The 26640-nt window shown below is 34.8% G+C and overlaps 1 protein-coding gene across 1 annotated transcript; it reads left to right on the top strand.

The window, feature by feature from the left end:
* LOC125657903 (LIM domain-binding protein 2-like) lies at positions 1–24526 on the top strand. Its single transcript, XM_048888818.2, has 10 exons — positions 1–149; positions 5431–5651; positions 13136–13211; positions 13775–13877; positions 15646–15818; positions 16311–16433; positions 16639–16719; positions 18601–18739; positions 20395–20528; positions 22287–24526. Exons 2-10 carry the CDS (start codon positions 5596–5598, stop codon positions 22545–22547), a joined length of 1146 nt encoding a protein of 381 aa, XP_048744775.1. The 5' UTR covers positions 1–149; positions 5431–5595; the 3' UTR covers positions 22548–24526.
* Positions 24527–26640: the final 2114 nt, after the last annotated feature.

Below are 26640 nucleotides of genomic sequence, written 5' to 3'. Positions count from 1 at the left end.
AGTCGTATCTGGTTCTTTAGTTCCCACAATTCCCAGTGGCGTATACAGCCGGAAGTAAAAATTATAGATCTTTCTTTTGTACAAAAATCGTTAATAATCTGCAGAATTTCTTTCGTTTAGTATTTCCTTTATTCAACTATAGACCATAGGTAGGTTTAGCGTTAATTATTTGTTTTACAAGTAAACACGTGGCAGATAAATGAGTATTGTAAGGTAGCATGTAGCAAACTTTATGTGGTCTGTGTTGCATGAAGTAGCTACCTTCTTCCTGCTGCAATTAAAGTGATAGGCCGAAAAGGAGGGAAATCAACAGCAACTGATTTATGTTTGATACTGATTCAAGTTTCGATGCATAAGATGTATGTTTTAGATTCATTAATTTTTGTTGTTTTTAAGTTGGAGATCTAGTTGTAATGCACCGTAAGTAGGTAAATTTTATTTAAAGTCGGTACTATACACATTTAACAGGTCAAAAAAAAAAAAAAAAAAGCTCTGCAGAGCATTTTAACCAACGATCACAATTTAAGAGACATATCATGCATATACACAAGACATATTGCCAAAATTAACAAAAGAAAACGGATAAATAAAACATTTCATGCAAGACTATACAGAGATTTAGAGAAAGCATAAAACACTACAAGCAAAAGTGGATGGGTGTAAATGTAGACTGGGACATATGTTCCGCGATGTCTGATATTGATATTCGCCGATTTAGCATTGTATGATAGTTTTTCTTTAAAAATCTTTCTAAATATATTTTAAGGCGATTACCAAGAGTCTTCATTGTGAATTTGGCATATGAAAATTTCCCAATTATTTAATAGATGATTGTTATTTATTCTTAAGGGTGTAAAAGTAGTCCTGAAAATTTTACAAAGAAAACACATTTCTGGTTTTTGTTTTCGCCTTGTTTATGTATAAAACCACACATTATCTTTAAATATTGTGCCCTGTTGATAATCTTAAAACACCTTTATTTCTGGTTATTTCATATGATTACACTGATTAATATAGTAAACGCCTTTTTATCCCCCTTTTCCCTCGGGACATCGCATTATTTGAGATATTAATAAAAGAACCGGACTGAGATGAAAACATTAAATCTGCATTCAGGGCTGGCAATTATTATCAATATTTATAACATTGATATATCACTTCGTTACAAACTCAAAATAATCTAATAGCAATGTTAATGTATTTCATAGAAGTTTAATGTAATGTAATTCATATATAACATCGTGGAAGGATCAATAAAAGTGATATTGCATAGGGGTTGTTAACAGTAAGTTAATTGAGGTCTAATTAAATTATATTGTTCAGTTCTTGCTACATGGAGCCCTCTAAAGAGCTATAATCTTAAAGGGACTGATTCACAATTTCCCCCAAAATGTTCATTTTCACTTTTAATGATCAAAATCTACTGTCTAATGTGTTTAAAAGATTTCACATAAAAATTATGGTTATACATTATCACAGAAGCTCATTTTAGAGAGTTTATTATTTGTTTTGTAAACAAAGATTGCGATATGTTATTGTTTATGAAATTTTCAAAAGAAATGGATATCGATCTAAGTTTATCATCTCTTTCACATTTCAAGCATTTTGGGGGTAAAATATGTCATCTGAAAGTTAAAATTTGTGACTATGCAAAATTAACATGCTTAATATCAAAAAATAAATATTTCACTTGTTTGTTTGTATACATAAAAAGACTTGAGTCTTTGTTTACATAACACAGATTTAAGGCTAAAATATTGGTTTTATTCTTGCATTCTGATTCAGAAGGTCAAGATTTTGGCTGTCAACATTAAATGAGTTATATTTTTAATGTTTTACATTGAAAATGAAAAATATTTTTATCAAAAATCGTGAACCAGTCCCTTTAAGATTTATCATTTGATATATATTTTGCTAAATCTTTATTTGAAATATGTATGAACCCTTTGCAGTAAACCTGCATGTACACACAATTTTGCAATGGAAAAATTGTGCCATTGTATTAGAAATCTGTAGATGGTTTATGAGTAGTCTACATCCAATAAAATAACTTGAAAATCAGCAAGCACATTGCTCACACATTTTAATTTTCAATATTAGTGGGGGGAAACTTCGACACCCAATTCAATAACTTTAAAGAATTTGACCATTCAATTTCAATGCTCATTATTTATACTTATTATAAATTATAATACTTTATATATCAGTTATAATTAAATTTCCGTACTAAACGTGCACTTCAAAACATTTACCTAGCTATTCATTAAACGGGTTCAAACTGTCAACTTTTTCCGGTTTTATTTTTTAGACTAGTCTTGTCGAGTCAACCATCAAAACGATGTCCCATAAAAAGAAGGACGAGCATTCTGACATATAACGTGTTGAATATTTAGTAAATTCTTTTGTCATGGTATCAAACAATATCTAAGCAAAATCAACAGCAAAGTAAAACACATTAAAAACTTTATTTTAATTATCAACAAGACGAAAACAAAAACTGGAAATGTGTTTTCTTCATAAAATCTTCGGGACTACTTTTACACCTAAAGAATAAATAAAAGTCATTTATTAAATAATTAGGCAATTTCCATACACCAAATTCACAATGAAGATTCTTGGTGATCATCTTCAGGGTTCCACCTTTGACTGAATACCTTAGGGGCCAAGTGGGCCCCTGAATAAGAAATCCGGTTAGCCCACATGAAATTTTAGTAGCCCACACATATCATGAAATTGAATAACAAGGTGGGTTTTTTTTTTACAAGAAAAAAGAAACATCAGGTCATTGCAATTTATTTAAAAAAATCGAATATCAATATTTAAATTCTGTTTCCTTCTCCGTAATTCTTTCAAATCATCTCTCATTTCTACTCTCATTTCATCAACCTAGCAACTTTATGATCTTCGCGGCATCTGACTTTAACTCACGTTTCTTGAGACTTTTTATGTTATTTCAAAATTTCTCAGCTTTACGATGCTGTCAAGTTTATAACTTGGGCAAGCTGTCACAACGATTGGACCTTTCGTGTCATGTTTTGTACACATAGCACGTCATCCCCTTTTTGCTGTCATCGAGCCATATTCTCCCCTTCTTTCCACTTTGGTTAAAAGCAGACGCTTTCTTTTTGTTTGAAGTAACCCTTGCATTGTTCAACTTCTGGTTTAAATACATTTTGGAAGGTTTGATACCCCAGGAATCATGAATGTCTCACCAAGTGGCAAAACCTCAACCGGAAATTGAACTTCAATTATAATAGGACTCGGATCGGTCAGAAAGAAAAATGTTGATCGGACAATTATGGTTGCCAAGTGGGCGATGAGAATGAAAATTTTGGGTGCCCACAAGCAAAGTTTAGTCGCCAATGCGAGTGGGCGAGCGGTAATTTGGAACCCTGGTCTTAAAACACACTTAGTAAGATATTTGAAGAAAAACGATTAATCGGCGAATATTAATATCGGACATTGCGGGACATATGTCCCGGTCTACATTTACACCCACCCAGCAAAAGTGGATGTCTAAAAAAAAAAAAGCAACAGGAAATTTCAAACAAACTCGCAACATAAAAAGTGAAAACTCTTAAATAGGAGGCTAAATAAATAACGGTAGTATTAAGAATTTAATAAATATAATTATGAATAAATGATGGTTATAAATAAATATGAATTTTAAAATTCATCTTAATACTTAACTGCAAGGCACAAATCACTAAGAAGATAAAATAGAAAAAAGAAACATTCTGCTAAACCATGCAAAACACCAAATAAAAAACTGCATAGATTAAAAGAGCAGAAGCAACATATAGCTACATACACTGGACCTAAGATCTGCATGATTTACAGTGAGCCTTACATGTGGGGCCAGACCAAGTGGAAATAAAACTTTTAAATGACTTGAGGTTGTAAGAAGCCTATAGTTTCATTTGACAAAGAGTTCCAGATCTTAGGAGCACTGTACCTAAAGGATTGCAATCCATACCCTGGTTGTCCTGACACTGGGCACAATGGCAGTATTTGTGTGATCGAAATCTGTAAGAGTGATCTTTAAGTGCAATGAGGTCATGAAGAAAGAGAGAGAGATGGATTTGTTTACAATTTTATAAGTTTCCGTAACCAATGTATGCAAATGTCATACTTTTAAGGTTGGGAGAAAAGATTTTTAAAGTTTTACTACAACGCCGACTCCAACTTTACAAATTATAGATCAAATGATGTGCAATTCACTAATCCAGAGGGTGCAGTATTCATATGGTATAGTCCAAACACTACTGCTTTGTTTATTCAGGTAAAGAAACATGGATCAGTATAGGATACCAACATATAGAGTCGTTGACCTGAGGATAAGTTAACCCAATGGAGTATTCATGTTATTTATCAATATTTAAGTTTTAGATTATACTTTTAGTAAAATTTTCAAATTGAAATCAAATAGGACTGAATATGTATAATATTATAAACCAGTGTAGCAGGAAGGGAGAATATGCAATAGACCAGACTGGCATTTGAACCAGGGCCCCTTTAATCTTTAGTCAGGTGCTTTACTTAAATCTGTCTGACAGCCACGCTTGATAAATGACTAATCAGATTTTGCAGAACAAAAATTGTAAATTGTAAATGAACCTAATTACTTTGTGAGGCCTTTCTAGCCATAATTCCAATGAGTTAGTTTTTTGTCACAATGAGTTACCCCTCTTTGCTCTCATCTGCTCTTGTCCTTTTAATAGTAATTTCCTTCATAATAACTCAAACCGATTATTTTTAGTTAACCAATCATAATTTGTTTAAGTTATTTTTGTCAACCCATCTTACTTCACACCAGTGCACCATGAGGAAAACAAATGTTTGTTTTATTTTAGGAGGTATGCTATATAATACCATAGAGATATGTGCAACAATATTTTGAAATTGAAAACTTTTAAATTAACTGTTTTTAGTCAAAAAATGCAGTTTTAGTAGAAAGCAATCTGGAAAAAAAATATTTAAAACCCTTGCTGGACTCGAACCCGCAGTCTACAATTCAGCAGTCGATTTGCTAACCTAAAGAGCTACTTAGTTAGGCAATGATATTTGAAATGAATAGACAAATATTGCAGATATTTATATTGTCATCCAATTTTGAAAAGGAAATCAGCCATTATGACAATATAGAGTACTTAACTTAACTGCACTTAATTACCTGAGGAAAACCGACCGGTTGAAAACCTCGGCCTTTAAAAGAATGCTCAATCCAGGAAAAGTATTCTAAGTCTTTGGAAAAGTGCAGAAAATGGTTTCTTTGTTGATAAAATGTAAATAACACCTCGAAGTAGTGAGTAAAATGCTACTAGTCTGTCTGATTTCCCATGGATATCCTTGAAAAAGTTAACAATTATTGTAGTTTTATCTGGAAAGGCTTAGACAATATTTTATCAATATGTTTTTTTATTTTAACAGGCCATGCTTACTTTCGCCTTGTAACTTGTGTTAATGTGAGAAGTCATCAAACTCGACAAAGCTCTTGATACAGACTTTGGAGCAGGAGTTGAGGATTGGACCGTGTGTTGAGTGTGTAGAGGTTTCGTCACTCTGGACAGGGGCGGGACATACCTGGGGCCAAGGATGCCCACTGGGCAGCCTATGACTAGTCCCATGGTGGACAGAGAACATGGAGGAATGTAAGTAAATATATGTTTAATTCTTGCGTTTTCAATGCAGCAGCACACAATACTCAGAAGTATGACATTCATTTTATGATGTAGAAATGCTGGGTCTTTTTTTGTTTGTATTTTATTTTATTTTACGTCCCTTTCGAAAATTTCCACTTATGTAGAAATACTACAAGTACCAAGCTCCATGACCATTAACTGAAAAAATACTTGAGTCATATTTTGCAAATTAATGTATCTCATGAAATATTGATATTGATTAGTCAATAAACTTTATTTTGAAATTATATTTTGAATTTGATTAGAAAATGGGATAAAGTATTTGTGTGATATTAACAAGCCATGGGTATATACAAAATTTTATTTTTAACTTTTAGTCTGTTCTCAGTTTATGTTTATGGGACAGCTTTAGGTGGAATGTTACAAATTTTTACCTAGACATGACACTTAATGGCTGTAGCAGGTAGGATCCTTTACTGTGCTAACCATTGAAGTAACACAGGAACTCGGGGGGGGGGGGGGGGGGGGGGGGGGTGTTAAGGTCAGTTTTGAAAGACGTATGAGTTATACTTCTAATGCCAGGCACTTGGCAAAAGAATTGTCACTACCTTTGGTTTAAGATGTGGCACCAGGATCAATAGTTTCAACTTTTGCCAAACCAATAGGCCACTGCGATGTGTAGGTAAATAAATGAAGGTTATTGGGTAGCCACTTTCTCTACCACGCTTCAAAATGTAATTGGTGCTATTAATAGATGTACTTCTGTCTGAATAGTATATTGTAATATGAATTTTTTTGTCCGAGTATTAAGTGTCAGTTTTGAAAGACGTATGAGTTATACTTCTAATGCCAGGCACTTGGCAAAAGAATTGTCACTACCTTTGGTTTAAGATGTGGCACCAGGATCAATAGTTTCAACTTTTGCCAAACCAATAGGCCACTGCGATGTGTAGGTAAATAAATGAAGGTTATTGGGTAGCCACTTTCTCTACCACGCTTCAAAATGTAATTGGTGCTATTAATAGATGTACTTCTGTCTGAATAGTATATTGTAATATGAATTTTTTTGTCCGAGTATTAAGTGTTAAACATGTTAAATCTAGGATCTAAAAAGGCCACACATTTTCTTATGTAAAAGGGGCACTTTTCATTGTTGTACAAATTTTAAAGAGCAATTTTAACCCCTGACATGTTTCAGTTATTTTAAGATTAAAATGTTCCCAAATGGACACCTTCTTGTCACCTGCTAGCAGCTTTATAAAAGAATTGGTTTCAATGTTTTATTATAAAAAATTAGGAAGGCTTTTTTCACTTGCACTTTGAATGAAAAAAAACCCAACTTTATAAAGAATTGTAAAACACAACATTCAGAAATTGATTATATGTTGAATAAGAAAATACAAGCTTAACCTATATTGTTTCAACACATTGAATGCAAACATATCTAAAGAAAGTTAACCTCATTCTTACTTTTCTGATTAAAGGTGGTTCAAATACTCCAATTTGCAGATACCGTGCACATACCTCACTTATTATGTGCCCGTCTTTAGACGGGATGTATTATGGTATGGTGATCGTGTCCGTCTGTCTGTCTGTCCCGCTTTTGTGTTCGGCTCATAACTTGAATACTATGAAACTTAGAATCATCAAACTTTTTCAGCTGGTACATCTTGTGTAGAAGGTGGGCCGCACTTTTAAGTTAGGTCACTACAGTCTTCACGAAAACATTTAAAACATGATATCCGGCCAGTAGGACCAGTGAATTGTCTGAATTCACTGGTCCACAGTGTAACTTACTGCCCCCCCCCCCCCCCCCTCTTCCCCCAATTTTCATAGTTCATGTTTATCAAATACATTATGGAAAGTATTGTATGATTAATTTACTGAAACTTTATCAAATATGATTATTACTCATATTCATATCCACCCTAGGACATCCTTCCTGTTGATACCAGAAAAACAACACTACACAGCATTCACTAGCCTCAGGTCTTAGGACCTCATTCACTAGCCTCGGGTCTTTGGACCTCATTCACTAGCCTCGGGTCTTTGGACCTCATTCACTAGCCTCGGGTCTTGAGTTTTCGTGAACACTGTCACTGTGACCTTTGATTAAGATTTTATGGCAAATTCCCGTCTGACTCGGAAAATGAATGAGAATCATCAAACTTTGTCAATTCATGCATCTTAAGAAGGTGTGTCACATCTTAAATCAAGGTCACTTTGACCTATAATTAAGATGAAATGTTCATATATGGCATGTAAATTGTAGCTTAAAATCAAGGTCATTAAAACTTTTCAAATGGTAGTATTTTAATAAAAACCAATGTTTTAAGGGAGATAATCCCTACATATGTTAGAGAGTAATTCAGTAACCTTGTTCAATAATCATTACTTTAAGAACATTTTTTTCTCATAAAATGTTGCTACATTATACCAATTCATACGAATACTTATTTTGTTTCTAACATTAATGATATAGATGTATGCAGTATTGTACTACAAAATTTGCAAAGGCTTAACAAGCACAGAACAGGGAGAGGAATTGTCTCATGGGAATTATGATAAATTGTTGGAATCAGTTTAATCTCTCTGTCTCAATTTAAGATTCCATTAGCCCCTTGGGAGTAAGCCATGGTATTTCAAAGTTCAGCTGGAGATTTAAAGATCATTTTGATAGGAGCTGAATTAATGAGTATAATCTTTGTACAACCCAAAATAGGTAATTCATACCGTGTGAAAGAAATTATCTAAATATATGTAATAAAATTAGAATATGTTTTGGAATATTTCTGTAGTTATATGAACAATTCAAGAGATATATATATATTTACAAGTCAATTGCAATGTGCATTAGACATGTTACAAGGAATAATCTTGATTTGACCTCAGACCTAAAAACAAAGATAATGACACAATTAATGTAAGGTTGACATGATTTTGTGTTGTGCACTTTTAAATATTTATAATGAATAAATATCTGATGGGCGTATCATGTGTCATGCCGGTGCACTGTATTACTCTATGCTCCATATTAATTCAGTAATATTTGTTAGGTCACCTGAGTCACTCGGCTTACCTATTGCTGTTGGTCTTCGTGCGTCGTCCGTTAACAATTCTACATTTTTGAATTCCTCTTGAAAACTACAAGGCCAATTGTTACCATTTTTAGTGTGAAACATCTCTAGGATAAGAGGAATATAGATTGTGAAAATCATGACCTTACTACACTTGGTGCCTCATGGGTGGGACCAAATATGCTAAAGCCCTTTTCACACATTCACGGATCAGGTGCTGGTCAATGCTAGATACAAAATTCTAGACATCTGGGGTGATCCGGTGTCTGTGGGTTCTGTGACATTATAATGCTGGTGCCAACATGGTCTTATCACATTGCAAACACTGAAAATGCCAGTTTCCTCATGGTTAAGCATAGTAGCTACAGTACCTGTACATTCCCAGAAATTTTTTTCCGGTCGGCGTGATCACGGAGAGTACAGAAGATCACGGTTTATGCCGGTCCATTTGTTTCACGGAGATACGCAGATGTCCACGGTCTTTCTCCCCTACGTTTATCGTGACTGTTGGTGTAGTTTCCGTGAACAATCCGTGTACAAACTGTAGACATCCGTGTTCTTCTGAATCAGCAGAAAAGTTTCATACATGGAGGTTCCCGGCCTTTACATAGATACTTCAGTGGCTACACGGACCCCTCGGTGGATACACTGACCTCTCAGTTGACACACTGACCCCTCGGCTGATACACGGAAGTACATGGATCAATACGGAGGATTTTCTTCTGGGATGATCCGGAGGAGGGGGAAATTAAACATGATGGTCCCGGACACCGCCGGATGCACATACGGTTTGTACACGGTGATGACAGATTGTCACAGACCATCACAGATTAACAATCCAGGATGATCTGGCGTCTCATCCGTGAATGTGTGAAAGGGGTTAAAAAAGGCCAAATTTTCAAAAATCTTCTCTACTCCCACATATGTGGGAGAAAAACTAGATGCAAGGTTATGATTTCCATGAACTGCCCTCTACCAAAATTGTTAAATTCATGGCCCCTGGGTCAGGTGTTCAGGCTCTAGGGTGGGGCCAATATGGCTACAGAGTAAAAATGTATTAAATCTTAGAAAATGTTCTTCTCTACTCCCATTTATATTTGAGAAGAATTAAATGCATGATTATTGGGCCAGGGGTTCGAAGGGGGGAGGGGGCAGTATGGCCAATGGCATATAGTATTAGTGAAAATGTATTAAATCTTAAAAATCTTCTCTATGCCCATATATTTGAGAAAAACTAAATGCATGATTATGATGTCCATAAAGCTCATTACGTATTAGTAAATTGTGAAATTCATGGCTCCTAGCTGAGTCAGGGGTTCAGGCCCTAGAGTGGGGCTAATATGGCCTTATAACGAAAATGTATTAAATCTTAGAAAATCTCTTTTTATAATCCCATATATATATATATATATATATATATATATTTGAGAAACACTGAATGAATGATTATGATGTCCATGAAGCTCTCTATCTAATTAATGGCACCTGGGTCAAGGGTTCAGGCCCTTGGGCTGGGCCAATACAGCCACATGATGAAAATGTATTAAAAAGAATTAGGGAGTGTTAAAATGATTCATATGCTCCAAACTTCCATTTTTCCTTCTGTAAATGAATAGGAATTGTATGCATATTTTGAAAGATCATGGACATGTGCACAAAGGACTCCATGTTGTGGCGTGTATGCAAATATGAAACTCCCTGTATGGGCTATGATACTCAGGTGACCGTTAAGGCCCTTGGGCCTCTTGTTTATGTCATAAAAGATATGAATATAACTCTTTATATGCCCGACTTATGACAGGCTGTATTATGTATTTCATGATCTCTCAATTTTCACCAAAATGTTGTTAATTTTCCCCTTATTCTAATGGTCCCCAGCACCTGTAGGGAAAATGTTGCTAATTTTCCCCTTATTTTACTGGTCCCCAGCCCCTGTAGGGAAAATGAATAATGACACTGACTAAACTTTTACTCTGTAGGTGAAGATGTTGTGGCTCTTTGTTTGACATGTGATACTTGTGTACCACCTGAAAAACTAGCTAACTGACATTAACATTATATAAAAAAAAAAACATTGGTCAACATTGAATCTCGGTGTAATGGTCTTTTCTTTTTTAATAATGGTAGAAGGTTGTCTGTTCCGTATCAATAATACAAATAGGATCTCTCATGGGTTGTGGTTTAATATGATTTATATTCAATGAGTTTTGTGTTTTCTATCCCTGAGCCTTGATGAGGGGATATAAAACACACAATGAGTTTTTTGCTTCTTGACATTTTGTAAACAAACAACGTAAAATTGACGTTTGTTTGTGACGTCAAAAAGGCGTAGGACAACATATATTGTAATAATCAAAATTTATGTAATTAAGGAATGACTTTAATTCTGGAGCAAGTTATACGAGTATAACCTGGTTTGGGTCAGTTTACGCTTTATAATCCGCTTCGCGGATTATAAAAAAGCGTAAACTGACCCAAACCAGGTTATACTCGTATAACTTGCCCCAGAATTAAAGTCATTCCTTATAATTTAATGCAAGAGACAAAGATGCTAACCTTCGTTTATCAAAATGTACATACACTCGGAAAAATACAAGTCAACCAAGCCGTGCAATGATTTACTTAGCAACAGCGACACGAAGCGTCTAGATCTAGCTGCGAAGCCAAAGGTCGCCATCTTTAATCTTAGTTCTACGGAGCCTAGCCATTTATCAAAATATTGTATCGAAAGTGAAGTTTATCATGATAGAAAATATGTGTAGACTATCCATGTAATGCGTATTTCGCTGCCCTTTAGAGATAGAGATCGACTTTGAAGTCGCTCATCTCCGACAGATTGAGAAAATACGGGAAATTGCATTGTTTAGGCCTACCCAAAATAAATCTTCAAATATCAGAAAATGCAATAATTTACGGCTTTCAACTCTGTGAAAACTTCTACTAAATGAAAACTTACCCTTGTATGCAATGTTATCGCTAATAGTAAATCCGACACAAGAAAATATGTAAGCAAGTAACAAGTCAATGTGTCTGACGTCATGTGATAAAATGTGACATATGAATTTTTGCTTGCTTTGTTGAAAGACGGATCAAGGAATGAAACAACGCACCCCCCTTCTTTTCCCCAGTGAGAAATGTATTTCAAAATGAACAGGGTAATGCTTACTTGGAAAATCATTAATTCGAATATAATATATTGGTTTTAATCTATCAATAGTATTATTCGACCATACATACAGAGTATCAAACATGTGTATCAAACCGAAGTATCTTATTGTGCACGTTGACTTTCTATTCCATAGAAGTTTAGAGAGAGAGAACAAAATAGTTCCGACATCTGGTTGTCAAGGGGGTGTGTCCCCATACCAAACCAGCTGACCAAAACAGGTTATACAAAAATAACCTGTGTTCCTCAATTGGAATTTGACCAATCAGAGACAAGGATACAATAAGAATTAAATTATTGGGTGATATCCACTAAATAAAGGAGAGTGAACATGTGATAAAACGGATTTTAAAAAAGAAAAGAAAAAACAAGGTGTGCATGTATGCTACAATTTTCCGACAATTATCATTTTGAAACACTATTGAATGCACATTAAAGATCGATGTACATTTATAATTATAAAGCAATACATTAAGCTATGATGTGAAATTCTGATTATGTAATTCTTATGGACTATGCTCTAAGACAGGATGCATTTTGATATAAAAAAAAAAAAAGAAAAAATCTTAAATCATTGTTTTTATATTGAAGTCTAATTTGGATAAAAAAAAAAAAAAACCAACAAAAGCTATTTGTGATATTTTACTTAAAAAAATTGTTCAAACGAATGATATGTTTTATGTAAAGCACTTGATGAAACTTCTGACGGCCATATATTGGCCTAATTTCCATTGATATTGGCATTTCTTCAACTGAATTCCCCATCTTATTACAATGTCATCTAACACATTCTTTGATGAAAAAAAAAGAATTTTTTTTTTAGAAAGTGATACCTGAATGATATTACACCTAGTATAGTACACCTACCTTAGTGAGTTTTCATTCATGCTGAATAAGATGGTTACATTTTACAGATGTACATGTAATGTAATTGAATCTTAGAATGACTCACTGAATTAAAATAAGGGATTACCTTGTCTGAGCCAAGACAGACAGAGAATACACACCACATCAAATGTGTATACTCCTCTAATCAAATTTTCCGTAGAAAACAAATTGAGAGTAATTATTCTTATCAGGGGGCCTTTGAAGCACATTGTTTCAAATTTGAAAGAGATGGTAATCAGACAATTAGTTTCGAATTACACCACTTCTACACTGGTATTGCTGAATAGTAATAGGGAGGTGGTCACAAGTTTTAGTTCTGCCATGGATTCTGTGTATTCCAACTTTATATCTGCTTTTTACAGGAGACATACCCCTTACATGGGACAACCTGACTACAGGATTCATGAGCTGAATAAACGACTACAGCAACGCAGTGAAGTAAGTTTATAGGGCTGCAGATTGAATCGGGGTCAAGATTTACTTCCTGTGCCAAGTATGAAAAACGTACCTGTAACTGTGTGTAATGAACTTTGTGTGTGACCTTGTAATGTGTCATACTTATTTTCTTTGATTGTTAACTTGTGATTGTTTTGATTAAATGACAGTATATATTTAGAACTCTGAAATCTTTCGTTCATTAGACAGCTCTGTGTCAATTTTGTGTTGTGTTTGTTTTTTACAGACATGCATTATTGGTGTATTTTATAGTAACTGTACTCTTTTGTAGAGATGTGTTGATGATGTTATTTTCTGTGTAGGAGAGTGATAACCTGTGATGGGATGCCTTAGTAACTTGACTTGTTTTTAGAGATGTGTTGATGATGTTATTTTCTGTGTAGGAGAGTGATATCTTGTGATGGGATGCCTTAGTAACTTGACTTGTTTGTAGAGATGTGTTGATGATGTTATTTTCTGTGTAGGAGAGTGATAACCTGTGATGGGATGCCTTAGTAACTTGACTTGTTTGTAGAGATGTGTTGATGATGTTATTTTCTGTGTAGGAGAGTGATAACCTGTGGTGGGATGCCTTTGCGACTGAATTCTTTGAGGATGATGCGAGTCTGACTCTCTCCTTCTATCTGGAAGATGGGCCAAAACGTTATAGTAAGTCTACAACATTGTCAGCAGTACTACTTGTACGCACGTTTTGAGTTACATGCATAACCTCTGTTCTGGTAGAGGTGCATTTAGTGGCTCTTTGAGCACTTGATGGAGACAGTGTACACCTATGATTGTACACCTATGATTAGTGAGGAAGATGATGAAATTATAAAAATTAGCTTCTGATAAAAAAAAGCGATGGTTTGGAAGCATAGATTAAGAATAGAAAAATAAGAAATATGAAAACAGCTAGATTGAATATTGAATAGAAAATATTCAAAACAATTAATGCTATTTTTACAGCTAATATCCTTTACTCATAACTGACTGTGATACAGGAATAAAATGATTGTAGTTAGCATTGAGTATGTGTGTTTCTTAACTCCCTCATCTTGATTATTTAAATTGACCATCACCCGCTTGTTTTAGGCAACTAAAACTGGTACAGGCAACAAACACTTCGTAGAGTACTGGCTCATGCCGTAACCAGAATTTCCTCAGTCTCATTGGTTACAATATCGATAATAAACATAATTTCTCATCAAAATCATAATTTTCGTTTGTATTGTATTGATTTATGAATAAAATGATTTAGAATTACAATGATGCAGATATCTATATGACCATTTAGACACAACCTGGCGAGTTAATGAATTACATAATTTTAAATGGCATGTTTAGATTCCTACATTTACAGAGCATAATGTATTTCCTGTTATAATTACTTGACATTTTCTCTTTGGGATGAAGCCTCCTCCCACAGAGCCTTTCTCTATTATATGGGCTAGAAAATAATATGTTTTACGGCGTGACCGTGTTTGAGGGCGAAGCAAAAAAGTTTTGGCATTAGTACCTATATCCAAAACAGGACAAAAATAACCTGAAGTTAGCACGAGGACAGAGCTGTATCAAAGCATCCTAATTTTGGACATTTGATCCGCCTATATATTGAACGCAGGAAATATAACGCAATCGATGTAAACAGTACATTGTGACGTCATATTCAGCGTCGTTATTTAGCAAATTTACAAACATAACATTTGAACCACAACAAAAAACATGGCGTTAATCGTGGAGTGATTATATATGATTAAGAAAATAAGATTTACATGCTTTTACGGATTTTATGTACATCTCAGAACGACGAGAACTAGGGTAAATGAGATTCAAAATGGAATACATGTCCACGCGCTAATATTCGAATCGACGCCATTGGTACCAAACTTTTCAAGTTCCATAGGTATGGTTTAATTTTTCATTATTTTCCTATATTTTCCTTTTAATCATGTATAAATGTGTTACCTTTAGGGAGAGCTCCGCTCTCACGGCACTTCGGGCTAGTGAAATTCAAAGGCTAGAAGGTTGTTTGGGCACTAGATTTCAAGGTTAATTTTAATCCCAGTGAGTACTATATTAACCAACATCTCTTTTTTGTATTACCAGATTCAGGGGATTATATTAAGTATGAGAAACTTGGTGTATAAATTTACATGTGCAGTGGTGTTATGTCCCTTCCTTTGCATTATAAAATAGATTCCTTTTGTGCCATACCAAATTCTCCAAAGAGAAGCAGTTTTGTAGAGTGTGTCTTTAATTGAAATTTGTGTACTTTAGCTACAATATTAGTGCAAATGCTCATTTATTTTTAAAAATATCAGCTGTCAGAGACAAAATTTGTGGAAGAGGAAAATATATTTGCAGTGAACATTCATAATTTGACCATTGTGTTTGATGGTTTTGTTGTTATTTATTTGTAACTATTGAATTTCAGCCATTGGTCGAACTCTGGTGCCACGGTACTTTCGGAGTATATTTGAGGGAGGAGTAACAGATCTCTACTACATACTGAAACACTCCAAGGAGTCCTTTCATAACACTTCAATCACTCTGGACTGTGACCAAGCCACCATGATAACCCACCATGGAAAACCAATGTTTACCAAGGTCAGAACTAGGACAGAGGCAATACAATCTATATACTGATAGCTTTAAGTATGAACAAGTTGTTTTCATTTGCAGAACAATCCATATACTGATAGCTTTCAGCATGAACAAGTGGTACTGTAGAATCATTTAAATTCATGGGGGCCAATTTTTGTGGATTGCTGAATTTTTACGGGTTCGTAGGGATGTAATTTCGTGGATTTATATATTTGTAAGAAAGATAACTCTGGAATGTCTTTATTCGTTGAGGATGTAAATTCATGGGTGAGGGGTACCCATGAATGCAATGAAAATTGAGCCACCTATAATTCCACAGTATTCATTTGCAAATTGTCTGCTTGAATCATAAATCATTTAATAATTACTCAGAGGTAATCATGAATGTACAGCTGAAATCATTTTGAATGAAGTGAATTAAGCTGTACACAATGTTGTCTTCAGTGATATGCTGTTGAGTTAAACATGAATTGAGTTGGTATCCTGTGTGTCCAGGTTGTGACAGAAGGCAGGCTTATTCTGGAGTTTACATTTGATGATCTGATGCGAATAAGATCATGGCATTTCCAAGTTCGCCAACATCGAGAGCTGATACCAAGAAGTGTTATAGCCATGCAGGTACACACACACACACACACCCTTTCCCAAAGAAAAGATGTACAGTTTACACCTTGGTTAATCAGACTAATCACAGATCACTAGCCAACATTTGTGAATTCCCCTAATTCAAGTCCTAATACAGAGAATTCAGTTTGAAAAAATTACTAGATAATGTGTTGCTTGTGACTGTTGTGTGAAAAGAATTTTATTTACTGTTCAACAGCAGGACCCTGCAATGGTGGAACAAATCTCCAAGAACATAACGAGGCAGGGATTGACAAACTACACTCTGAACTTCCTGCGGGTAAGTCACTGAACACGAACTTCCTGCTTGTAAGTCACTGAACACGAACTTCCTGTGGGTAAGTCACTGAACACGAACTTCCTGTGGGTAAGTCACTGAACACGAACTTCCTGCGGGTAAGTCACTGAACACGAACTTCCTGCGGCTAAGTCACTGAACACGAACTTCCTTCGGGTAAGTCACTGAAAGTGAACTTCCTGCGGGTAAGTCACTGAACGTGAACTTCCTGCGAGTAAGTCACTGGACAGAGGTTGAAATTAATCTAGACTGTCAGCAGGGATGGAAATTTGCTGAAATTTTTAGGGGTTAAGTGGGTACCCCCTTGTCTAGAATTTCTGGCACCAACATAGGAAAGTTACAAATAGTTAACATCAGTGTCTGATTTACTATTAAAAGACTCATAACTAAAACAGAAAAATTACAATCGGAATTTTACTTTTGCCAAGTGGGTGATCAGAATTAGATTTTTAGGTGCCCCACAGAGACATTTTAGTCACACAAGTGTTCATTTGCATCCCTGGTCAGTATGCAACCCTTAAGAGGACTGTTGCAAAATGGTCATAATATACCAGAGTCATTGAATACAGCTTAGGATGTCAAAAATCGTATATTATGAAATGCAGCCATGTTATCATCATTGACTATTAAGTGAAAGCTAGCAAGGGGATCATTTAATGTTTAAAAAAATAAACACACTTTAATAGCTGTTTGTTAATTTTTTGATGCTGTTGAGTCCTCCACCCTAACCCCAAATTTGTGGAAATATTGTACGTCCTGTAAAGCTTTGCACATATAGTGTATTTTCAGATTTTTATATGATGATTATTTTCTATATATTTTGTTACTGGTTCAATCTTGCAATATTTGCAACTTGGAAAAAAAAATGCTTGTACAGAAGTTGCTAATGACATGGTGAGATGTTTTGACACAGGTAGGGAATTTCACAATTGGATAGAGTGCCACAAGCTCTTCATAATTGTAAAGTATTCATTCACAAAACACAAAGTAAAGATGACAATCTTTAAGATGAAATACATTTTTATACCCCCGCAACAAAGTGTGTGTGTGGGGGGGGGGGGGGGGGGGGGGGGGGGGGGGGGGGGGGGGGGGGTATATACTGGAATACTGTCCGTCTGTCTGTAGACATAATGGTTTCCACCTACAGTCATCATAACATACATATGGACTACCCATGGAACAAAGATGTTCCCTATCGAATTTGGGGTCAAAAGGTCAAGTACACTGGACATCGAAGTAGCAATATGGTTTCCAGGCACTAAAGCGTTACCCTTTCCACCTACAGTCACCATATCGTATATATGGACTACCCATGGAATGAAGATGTTCTCTATCGAATTTGGGGTCAAAAGGTCAAGTGCACTTCTAGAGAAGAGACTACCCAAGGTTTTGTTATGCCCTTTCTTTTTTACACTTAGGAAAGAGGTAATTTATACCTATTAACAACACCGCTTTGGAGATTGGGGTAAGTGGGGGGTATTCTTCGTGAGCATTGCTCACAGTACCTCTTGTTACTATGTACCCCTGTGGGCCACATGATAAATAAAAGTATGATGACTATTTCAACTTTAAAATATTGATGAAGATTGCTAGTAGTGAAAGCTACCCGCATCGGGTAGCTAGATTCAAATTGGTCACCTAAAAGCTATACTTTGTCACTTAGATTTACATCTCCTTTTTACTCTCCATCGATAAATTTCTAGTTAATTTAAAGTAGCCTGTGACTTGAATTCGGGTGAGGCATGAATTTTGTTGAAGGTCATGCAACTTTTTGGCCTTCAGCTATTATGCAATATTTGAAATATGTTTTGTTGCAATTCTGTTATAGAGAATCTCAAATATGCTTTTGATGTGATTTTTCAGTTGTGTGTGATCCTAGAACCTATGCAGGAATTAATGTCTCGTCATAAGGCATATGGTTTGAATCCAAGGGACTGTCTCAAAACTACATTATTTCAAAAGTGGCAACGTATGGTTGCACCCCCAGGGAAGGGTAAACCAGGTGAGTTAATTTTGAAAGTGCACAAATATAGATTTGCTTAGCTAATATTAATCAGCTGTATCAATTAAAATTTGTTTGTATGATCCCAGAGACCAGCTACAGTAAGGCTTTCAAGTTACAGTAAAATATCTCTATCTTGAAGTCCGGGGGTTCGAGATATCCAAAATCGATCTTGGATATTTTTTTTGAAGGAGGATATTTGATGCATAGTATGGGATTTGCATTATAAACAAAAACCCCGTTGCCGTTTCTTATAGTTTAATACAAGTTGATAAATTAAATATTGTGGAATTTCAAAGACAAACATTTCGGTTTTTTTAATATATATATACATCCAATTGAATTCACAATGTGTTTCAAAATTAAGATGATCATGCCTGTATGCTTACTTTAAGTTTACTGATGTCCAGGCTCGACTTGGATGTAGTTAATGCGTTGTAATGAAAGAACCTATCACGTAAGAAACAAAGAAGACGGATTTTTAAAAAAAAATCCAACTTTTAAATGTTTATTAAATAAATTTTCGTGTTTTCTCTGTACTAGTTTTAATGATGAAGCGTGTGTTATTAAATGCATCATCGTTATTAAGAGCATTACCTTCAAGCCTACTTTAACGATTTTGTGCGTTTATCTAACCCACATGTTTATGATAGAGCGTGTGTCATTCAAAACACCATCCCTGGAATCGGGTGTATTGGTTCATAATTGGCGGGGAACTTTAGCCATAATGTTGGAAGGCTTCACTAATCACCCAAGCTGTTGACCCATTTATAACGACCTGGGTCTACTCGGAAAAGGCGAGCATGGATTAGTGGTCATTAATTATAATTGATGTAGCCGCGGGTGTGAATGTGTGACTTAACGACGCCAGGTATGGTAAGCAGAGCGGAAAATTGACTGCACTTCGAGATAAACCAGGTGAATTTAGGGTATGGGACCTTGAAAATACTTCGACATAAGGGGAGTATTCAAGATTACCGTGTTCGAAATATCAGAAGGTTTTTTTAAATCATTTATATAAGGAAAACGACCGGGACCGGCAGTCGACTTCGACTCAAGCGGGGTATTCGAGATAAACCATATTCGAGATACAGATATTTTACTGTATTTGAAAATTCTTTTAAAATTTTCTCAAGACCCATTAAGTTAACAATTTATAAATATATGCAAGCATTATGTAATGTCAATTCATATTTGTGTAGACCTCGGCCAGGTTCAAAGCAAGGTCACGATAGGGTTTGAAAGTTTTGGAGTAGAAATTACAGTTGTACATCTGGAATTAGTTATCAAGCACGTATTAAAAACAATTCTACCTGATATGAAATTTTATAGGTGCATAGTTCATCTAATTCAAAATTTCAAGGCAATTTTAGCTCTAAATCTGAAAATTTTATTTTGTTGTAAAATCATGCTAATATGATAGTTTTGTATGCAACTTTAACCTTAATCATAAATAAAATTAAAACAATTTCAGATTTTATCAAAATAAAGATTTTGTTCTTAAGACAGAACTGTAGTTTTGCTTCGTTCAGAGCCTCTGAATGGATTTTTTGACACAAATGTTAAGAACAGAATTTTATAAACCTTTTTTTTTACTGTCATTCTCATTTTCAAAAGAACACAAATCTTTCATATATGTATTAATATCTTTGCAGAAAATCCAAGGCAGGCAGGAAAGAGAAGGAAGAGGAAATCCTCGGCAGGCACGGGGGGTAACATGAATCCAGGTGGAGGAGGTGGAAAGAAGAGGTCCCCTGGCCCACAGGGCATGCCGCCATCAGCTCCTGGGGTATTGGTCTGAAAAATCTGACGTTTCCCAGTTTGTTTATTTTATTTGTTTTCTTCACAAATTTTGATAATTTTTATGTCCTGGAAAAACGTCAGATAGTGAATACACATTTTGGGTTACTCCTGTACTAGTCCTGTACCGTCTGTTTAATATATAAATAGAGTACACAGGTAGTCCTTAAAGGACACATCGCATGTTTTTAAACTTTTTAATTTTTTCAGCAAAATTAATTCACTTCATGCCTAAAACTACTTTACATGTGTTTTAAATGAAACAGTTTGCGTAGTTTTCGAGTTTGAAAGCGATGAAATTCAAATCTTGTGATATGCATATTTTCTTCGATATTTTACGCGCCATTATCTGTGACGTCATATGCGACCTCGAGCGAGAAGATTTGAAAACAGTTGTTAGACATTTCATAAACAGAATAGATTTAATTGACAAACAAACAATTATCACATTAACGGCTTGTAAATAACACTGCATTAGGGTGTTTAGTGCCGTTTAAGGGTGTACTTGCTGTCAGTAGAGAGGATTTTTTCTTCAATTTTCGAAGGAAGGTATTGAGGGACAAGACGTGAATATTATTTGACGGCACAACGACTTTGCCATAAAAACCCAGTAGAATTTGTCCCTGTACTTTTTCAAACAAGCACTTGGACAAAGACGTAGTTAAACTGCGAGAAAATGGTTCTATTGAAGCTACACACTGTTACATATAGGCCTACGGCATATGCTTTCCGTTCTGCTCTCAAATTCAATACACACTCGCACCAACTGACCTTCACCTTGTAACAACATATAGGCAGAACTTTGCTAGCAGTGTCTACCAACTGGAAGTTTTAAAAAAGAAATTTAAAGATAAAGAATAATTGAACTTTCAATTATAAATAATAAAATATGATATTTCCCAACTTAGAATTGAATTATAATGCTTTCATTTTTTTTTAAAGGAACGCATACGTGTTTACAACAAAGCACGCCGCGCTCCCACTTCCTAAGTAACAACGTGTATATAATAAAAAATAATGATTGATAAAATTGCTTGAATAAAATAATTTAAAAGTATTGTGATTTTCACAATAAGTTTGATCATTATTATTATTATTATTTTCGAAATGCACCCGCATGACAGTAGGCCTAGTTGTCAATGATATATAGGCCTAATCGTATCATAATGTAAGCCTATCTAACTTCTCCAAAAATAAATTTAATAATAATTGCACTGTTTATTTTAGAAAAGCAACAACGCTAATTACAGTTGTTTACAGAAATGACATTACCAAATAGTGTTTAGACAGTGATCCCATATAAACATTATTTACTCGCAAATTTATGCAGATTTCATACTCGCTTTCCTCGCTACATTTGGGTCGCTATTTGTATGCACTGGTGGCTAAAAGATATAAGACTCGGGAAATTTGTCAACCTCGAAATAAATGTTATCCATGGTAAATAAATTAGGCCCCTAAAACCCGAGTTTTTAAAAATATCTAACACTACTTTTACAACGAGTTGATCAACGAAGGTCGCATATGACGTCACTGTACCACGTGACTACCTATCTAATTAACTAGGCTTTTTGAAATCGGGGCTTCGATTTAAGTCCGTATTGTGGCTAATTATCGCAATACTTCAGTGAACGAACTATTACAATTAATTTCTATAAGCATAAGGAAGACAAAATGCATATAATTCTGTATACTTTGAAAACACGAGATGTGTCCTTTAATGGGCTGTGATATCTTCTCATTGTAGGATGTGATGGTTGTCGGAGAACCCACACTGATGGGAGGGGAATTCGGTGACGAGGACGAGAGACTGATCACACGTCTAGAGAACAGTCAGTTTGAACCAAACAATACTGAGGAGGATAGCAAAGACTTTCAGAATTCTCCTGCCCTTCAGAGTCCCTGGGGTCAGGACAAGAAGACCCCTACTGGGGGAAGTAGTGGTGCTGGCACCCCAGGGGCTGTACAACCAGCAAATTCAGAGGAGACAAAAGTCAAAGTGGAGTGATGGATGTAAAACTTGTTCATGCTCTACCATTTCTAGAGTGAATTTATTAAGTATGGTGTTGACAGTTGCATTTTTAGCAACAAGGACCCCCGTACCTATGTTGTAATTTTATAAACATAATATTTACTGGATCAGAGTTTATTTAACAAGTTTCTGTGGATGGGAACATATGGTGAGAAATCAAACTTGACAAAACTTTGGTGTTGTTTTTGATACAATGTATATTTACAGAAGCTATTGATTGTGGATGGAATTCTTATGTTTTTATTGTGGAAGAAAGAATTCATATAGTTAATGCATTGAATATTAATTAGAGATGATGGCTTTTAAACTTACCGAGTCCTGGCAAACTTGGGAACTCCTACACATAAGTGCTAAAGTAGAAATAAATGAGGACTGTTAAATCATTATTATATGCAACTTTTTTGTAATCTGCATTTTGATTGTCTAGTGCAATGCAATGAAGTTTAAGACAGATTTAAAATACTTAAAGCTGTTGATTGTGACGTCTTGGTAGAATAGCACGAAAAACGTCAACATTTCACGACTAGAAGCAAAATCATATTAACTAAGGCAGAAACGTCAATCAAAATGCTTAATTGCATGAGGATAAGAATAACCATTACGTCATGTGTTATTTGCGGCTGTTAATGCCACTAGCTCCTCTGCAACATAGTTTGTCAGACTCAGTTTGCAGTCGTTAAATCAGCATTATTAATTATTAGTAGTCTTTAACTGCTTGTGGGAGTTTTCATGCTATGGAAATAACTCTGAATTCAGTTTCTCAATGAACAGGAAGTAGCGAACAAAGATAATTAATGACGAACTTTTCAAACTCAGTAATAAACATTTCTGATGAATCTCCGAAAATTGGACTCCACAAAAATAGTGAAAATCAGATTATTGTAATACCACTTGTATCTTTTTTTTTTAAATTGAAGTATACTTTTAAATGAACACTTCCATGATAAATGTTTGCAGTAGTTTGTCTGGTATTACATCTTCGAAAGCATGGGGGTAGTTTGCCTTATCCACCTTGCTTCCATTAGCAAATGAAACATTTGTTGCATTTTGTAAATTTATCTGATGTATTTTAGTGTCATGCCGAGGTGAAATGTTGCTTATTTATTATTATGTCCACCTGCAATGTAGCATTTGTTTATTGCAGCGTTTTTATCCAGAATTACAAACTTTTTGTCAGAAACGGGAAAGGTTTACTACAGGTGAAAAATGAGGAAGGCTAGATGTCTGACTAGGAAATACATTATTAAGGGGGACAACTGTGGGACTGAGTGAACATGAGCGACAGGAAAATGAGAGATCTTTGGATAACTATTATACATGTATGTGAGGTACATTCAATACTTTAGGAGAGACTATGTGTTGAAGGTTTTGTATTGTCCCAGGCAACTTTTTATAGTTAATTTTGTTTCCATGTACAAAAAGTTGATCAGCAACCTTTTTAAAAGGCAGCTTTAATATTTATTTCATACCATACTAAATATCCTTCATGAGATCTGCTCTATTTATCTAATTTAGATGGATTTACTATTATTGAAATGCTGCACAAATGATTTTCTTCATGAAGTACAGCAGTTTTTGCTTTTATCTTTTAAAGAAAAATGTGTAAAAATTTGCAATATTGTTATAGATCATGAAATTTATACTTTTATTCAATATAGTAGTTTTTTCTTCATATTTATACATTTTGATCTATATAGGTATTTCATTTTATTAGTACTTAACTACATTATCTATAGTCTTCAGATACTAAATTCTGATGCCAGCAAAACATTTTTTACATCACATGTACATGTATTTCATTGAGTGTTTTAAAACATAACAAACAACTTGAATGGAAGGGAAAATGGAATTTTAATTTTTTTTTCGTTGTCTCAGTAAATATGTACTTCAATGTAACATTCACTGTAAATAACCTCAGTATTTATCATTTAGTCAATAAAAATTCAAGACTGTAATGATTTTAAGTTCTAGTTTTACCCCAAGAATGACTTCATTCTAACAGCTTTTGAAATGTGGCTCACAAACTACTGATATGGATAAATGCTCATTTAGTGATAGTTCTGCCATATTTGTTGAAAGATTGAAGATCATTTTAAGGGCTATTTGAAAAACTGGAAGCATTCAAATTTCTACAAACCAATGATGCTCTAATACAAGAAAAACTAAACTAGCCAATTGCTCGCTGAACCTTAGCTGCAATAATGTAGCCCTATCCAATTTTGTTCTGACGTTTTCAGGATTAAAAAAAAAATTGGAGAGGGCTACATTAATTATTACAGCTAACTGAACCTCATTGCTATTTGTGTGTAGCATTTCTACAGGTAAGGGAATGAAACTTTCATGCTCACTGCCACTTTCGCATCTAAGGTGGGGCCTAAACTTATGCAATCACTAAAATTATTCATTACATCTGAACGTTCATGAAACAGAGAGCAGAGTCAATAAGGACAAACTGTGTAGATGTGCATATTCACAGGAAATTCTGATTCAATCATTTTTGTGGCAGTTATGCCCCTATTGAACATAAAATTTTGAGCCCGTCTGTCCTGCTCTTACAGTAATGCACATTACCATTCATTATATGAGGCATTGTCAAGCAATGTTACTGTTGGAATGGGTTATTCATTCAGTGGAGTTACAATCCTCAGACAATAAAAATTTTGTTTCTTGTATTTAATTTTGCTGTGGTTGCAGATAAAAACATGATTTTGTTTGTGTTTAAACAATATTTATTCGTAAGTAATTCGATAATGTTTACAAACAATGTCTTATACATGTAATAGATTGAGAAACAAGCCAAAAGGCTTATATTAATCTCGCTCTAAGTTTGTGTTGGTTATATATACTGATGAAGTATTAATTTTTCTTCAGTTAACCATCTTTTGCTGGAGTTACTACCAGGAACGGATTTAAGCATTCTGAAATTCCATAAGATTGCAATTTTTATCTTCATATTGCTGAAATAAGCCTCGTTTTAAGAGAGCTCAGCAAATGATGGAAACTCAGATAATGCAACCTCAGTACCTTAAATTGAACATTATCAGGTGCATAGCTGCCTATACGCAACTGTATACACATCATTTGAGAGAGAGAAAGATTGATCTTTGCCGTTGAAATATTTGTGTCTCAAACATTAACTGCATTATATGGTCCCGGTTTATAACTTGATCAGCATCTTGATGTCCATTCAATGAAATTTAAAAAGTCCTTTCTTAATTTCAAATCATTAACATCATGTCGAATATCACTACCTTTACATCAGTAACATTTAGCTTATACAATGTATACCAGTCAAAAACAACGAATACAAAATCATAAAACGAATGTATAGTCAGTCAAGGCACACATGGTGAGTTGGCATAATAAAACACTTTACAAAATAATTTTGTGAATTCTTTTGGGTTTGGAAATTTACAAGAAACCGTTTCTATGCACAAAAGTAGGCGATTTCATTGGAAAAACCCAGGAGCTTTTGGGGTCTTTGCCCTGGACCCATTGAAGACCTTGAGATGGCCCCTTGCTCTACTTTGCGTATATTTCATTTCCTTTCTGGCTACATGCCTGGTTATGGAAATGGCTAGCATACTAACCAGAAAGTGCGGAAATAGGCATAGACAACTCATTATATAGGCATCGGCGATTTAATTTTTTTGGTGAATATTATGTGTAGGCCCGGGGTTTTGTGCTACCGTTGATGTCATGCTCCTTGGAGTATAAACATTTCACAATATGTATTTTTAGTGTGTAGATCTACTTGTTTGTTAACGGGCAACAAATTACAATTGACACACTTCTGAGGAGTTATGGCCCTTTGACTCCGTATCATTTTCTGCACTACATAGTGTTCTGGATATGTAGGGGCGTTTGCAGACACAGAACTGATTTTGGGGGTGTGGCTGATTGAACTGAATTTTGGGGCATGACTACATTTAAAGAATAAAACAGATCAAGTACAAACTTTGTTCAAATAATTTAATATAAACCATGCATCTTTCAGGAAAGTTTTTTGTTTTGCTCTTGAGCTTTGAAAATTTCCTTTACTTCGGTTTTCTGGCCACCTTTTCCCTGT

The sequence above is a fragment of the Ostrea edulis genome, chromosome 9 (genome assembly GCF_947568905.1).
Source record: "Ostrea edulis chromosome 9, xbOstEdul1.1, whole genome shotgun sequence".
NCBI classification, from domain to species: domain Eukaryota; kingdom Metazoa; phylum Mollusca; class Bivalvia; order Ostreida; family Ostreidae; genus Ostrea; species Ostrea edulis.
Note: the sequence above shows the minus strand (reverse complement) of the source record. Positions and strands in the feature narration are given on the sequence as shown.

Excerpts from the sequence above, each read along its gene's own strand:
- LOC125657903 (XM_048888818.2), top strand. The coding sequence starts at position 5,596 with ATGCCCACTGGGCAGCCTATGACTAGTCCCATGGTGGACAGAGAACAT. Across the intron at positions 5,652-13,135 it reads GACAGAGAACATGGAGGAAT|GAGACATACCCCTTACATGG; the intron begins GTAAGTAAATAT and ends TGCTTTTTACAG. Across the intron at positions 13,212-13,774 it reads GACTACAGCAACGCAGTGAA|GAGAGTGATAACCTGTGGTG; the intron begins GTAAGTTTATAG and ends TTTTCTGTGTAG.